At 40.9% G+C, this 3152-nt stretch overlaps 1 protein-coding gene across 1 annotated transcript; it reads left to right on the top strand.

Moving 5' to 3' along the window:
* Positions 1-1869: 1869 nt before the first annotated feature.
* Positions 1870-2667, top strand: LOC134944013 (cyclin-dependent kinase 5 activator 1-like). The gene has a single exon (XM_063932556.1). It carries the CDS (start codon positions 1870-1872, stop codon positions 2665-2667), a length of 798 nt encoding a protein of 265 aa, XP_063788626.1.
* The last annotated feature ends 485 nt before the right edge of the window (positions 2668-3152 follow it).

Here is a 3152-nt window from a genome sequence, read left to right as displayed (position 1 = left end):
AGATATAAGGTAGGGAGATAGATATGACCTATACAGCTAAAAGGTAGAAAGATAGATATGACCTATATAGATATAAGGTAGGGAGATAGATATGAGATAGATATGACCTATATAGATATAATGTACGGAGATAGATATGAGATATATATGACCTATATAGATATAAGGTAGGGAGATAGATATGAGATAGATATGACCTATACAGATATAACGTAGGGAGATAGATATGAGATAGATATGACCTATATAGATATAAGGTAGGGAGATAGATATGAGATAGATATGACCTATACAGATATAAGGTAGGGAGAAAGATATGAGATAGATATGACCTATACAGATATAAGGTAGGGAGATAGATATGACCTATACAGCTAAAAGGTAGAAAGATAGATATGACCTATATAGATATAAGGTAGGGAGATAGATATGAGATAGATATGACCTATATAGATATAATGTACGGAGATAGATATGAGATATATATGACCTATATAGATATAAGGTAGGGAGATAGATATGAGATAGATATGACCTATACAGATATAACGTAGGGAGATAGATATGAGATAGATATGACCTATACAGATATAAGGTAGGGAGATAGATATGAGATAGATATGACCTATACAGATATAAGGTAGGGAGATAGATATGACCTATACAGATATAAGGTAGGGAGATAGATATGAGATAGATATGACCTATATAGATATAAGGTAGGGAGATAGATATGAGATAGATATGACCTATATAGATATAAGGTAGGGAGATAGATATGAGATAGATATGACCTATATAGATATAAGGTAGGGAGTTAGATATGAGATAGATATGACCTATATAGATATAAGGTAGGGAGATAGATATGAGATAGATATGACCTATATAGATATAAGGTAGGGAGATAGATATGAGATAGATATGACCTATATAGATATAAGGTAGGGAGATAGATATGGGGTGACAGTGTAAGTGTGTGATGTGTCCTGCAGCCATGCTTTAGGAAACAGCAGACTGCAACATAGTCAGCCACTGAACTGTGTGTCGCATTAGAAGGATACAAGTCTGTGATCCACTGTGCACTTACCTACAGGGTCAGTTTTACCAATACTACATTATATAAGAAAAGAAACTACATAACAAGGATAGGCACAAGATTATTAAGAAAATACATCAGGTGCTGATTCTAAGCATCCATCGCATGTATCCACCAAATGTCCAATATTCAGCCATACACCCTCAGTTTCTGTTACATTATTACTTCAGTGCCAACTGACATAGCCAGTGACCCGCTATTATCTCAGCGTTACATTCACAGACATGAAAGCATCTGACGTTATCTCGTATTAAAAGGAAGAATCATTTTTCTTAAAACACAGAAAGAGTAGGAGAAGCGTTATGGATCCATTGCTGAAGGGAAATAATTTTGTATTTGTTTTATTTTCAACTAATTATTTATCTCTCAGATTATTCAAAATATCTTATAATTTAATTATTTTACATATATTCCCTCCCTTACAGGGCTGTAATGAGGGGATAATACCTTCTACATTTTCACCAATTTTCAGCACTTGTTGAATTGCCTACATGTAGCTCATTTTCATATAAAGGCACAAAAGTCACCAGCTCATTTGCATGAACAACGCATCACAATCACCAGCTCAGTTGCATCACAGTGATGTCACAATGCCACAGCAAGCAGGGAAAACCTCTGATTACGACCTGCTGGACTCAATTGCTGCCCAGTGTTGAACCGAGCAGCATCAGTCACGTGCTGGAAACAGACCGTAGCTATTGGATAACGTTTTACAATCAGACTCACCACAGATTACAGACACCGGATTTGCTGGCATTCCTTGAATAAGAATGTGGAACTGTATGCCATTTCCGTGCTGCCGCAAGGCGAGGCGGCCTGATGAGGACTCAAGTGGGAACCATCGCACTGAGAACAGCGAGACTGCAAGACCTGCCGAGAGACGTTCGCTCATTGCGCGCTTTAGGAGATTCATGTCTAAGAGGAGGCAAGGCAAAATGGGTGGAACCAACATTACCCACCTCATCACTGAGAGCAGGAAGGATTCCATGCTATCCTGTGTGGATCTCCCAGCCTTAATACAGGCCTCACATGATGCTCCTGACAAGGAACCTGGTAGAGACCAGGAAGTGCGCTCACCTGCAAAATCCAATATAGTGCAGGCATCGACCAGCGACCTGTTCAGCTGTCTAATGGAGTTCCTCTGCCGCAGGTGTAAAGAATTCGTGGAGTTATCACCAACATATATTGCTCTATGGATAACCGCTGTTGACAACTTCCTCTATCAATACTGGCGGAATGTCAGTTTCATCACTCCGACCAATCTAGTGTTTCTCTACATGCTCTGCCGAGAGGTCATGTCATCCGAGCTGCTCAGCGAGTGGGAGCTAATCGCAAGTCTATCAACATGTCTGTATGTATCCTATGCATACGTGGGCAGTGAGCTCTCCTACCCACTGATGCCGTTCCCTGTTGAATGCTCGAAGGAAGCCTTTTGGAGTCGTTGCCTCTATGTTATCAACCTAATGAGTGCAAAGATGCTCCGCTTCCATGCTGACCCCCAGTATTTTGCCCAGGTCTTTGAGGATCTTAAAGCTGAGGGTGGACAGAAGGATATTACATCAGCTTAAAATCATACTGGACAGGCCCCGTTACCAAAACCGGCGGTGCGGCCTCAAAAGTGGATCAGCCTCCCATCAGAGGTGGTAGAGGCTAACAGTAAACAGTAATTGTGGTGAGCATTGATGAAAATTCTGCAGCTCTGGCTTGAGAACCATAAAGTAGCTCAAATTCAGGCTTGGGAACCTAAGGCAAAAGAAACCCCATTTCAGGCTTGGGAACCTAAGGCAAAAGAAACCCAATTTTAGGCTTGGGAACCTAAGGCAAAGAAACCCAATTTCAGGCTTGGGAACCTAAGGCAAAGAAACCCACCCGTGGCTGTTATTGCATGGCTATCGGGCGTGGCCCCTTGGCGATGGGGTTACCAGTTCTTTAAGAATTGGTAGTGGCACAGCCACCATGGACCAACGCAATATTCATTTTTTGTTAAGTTAGAACAGTCTAAATGCGCAGTCAGACTTGCCATGACAGACATTTTTGACAACTTTCAGCTTAA

The sequence above is a fragment of the Pseudophryne corroboree genome, chromosome 7, assembly GCF_028390025.1.
Source record: "Pseudophryne corroboree isolate aPseCor3 chromosome 7, aPseCor3.hap2, whole genome shotgun sequence".
Taxonomy (NCBI): Eukaryota; Metazoa; Chordata; class Amphibia; order Anura; family Myobatrachidae; genus Pseudophryne; species Pseudophryne corroboree.
This window is presented reverse-complemented; position numbering and strand designations above follow the sequence as displayed.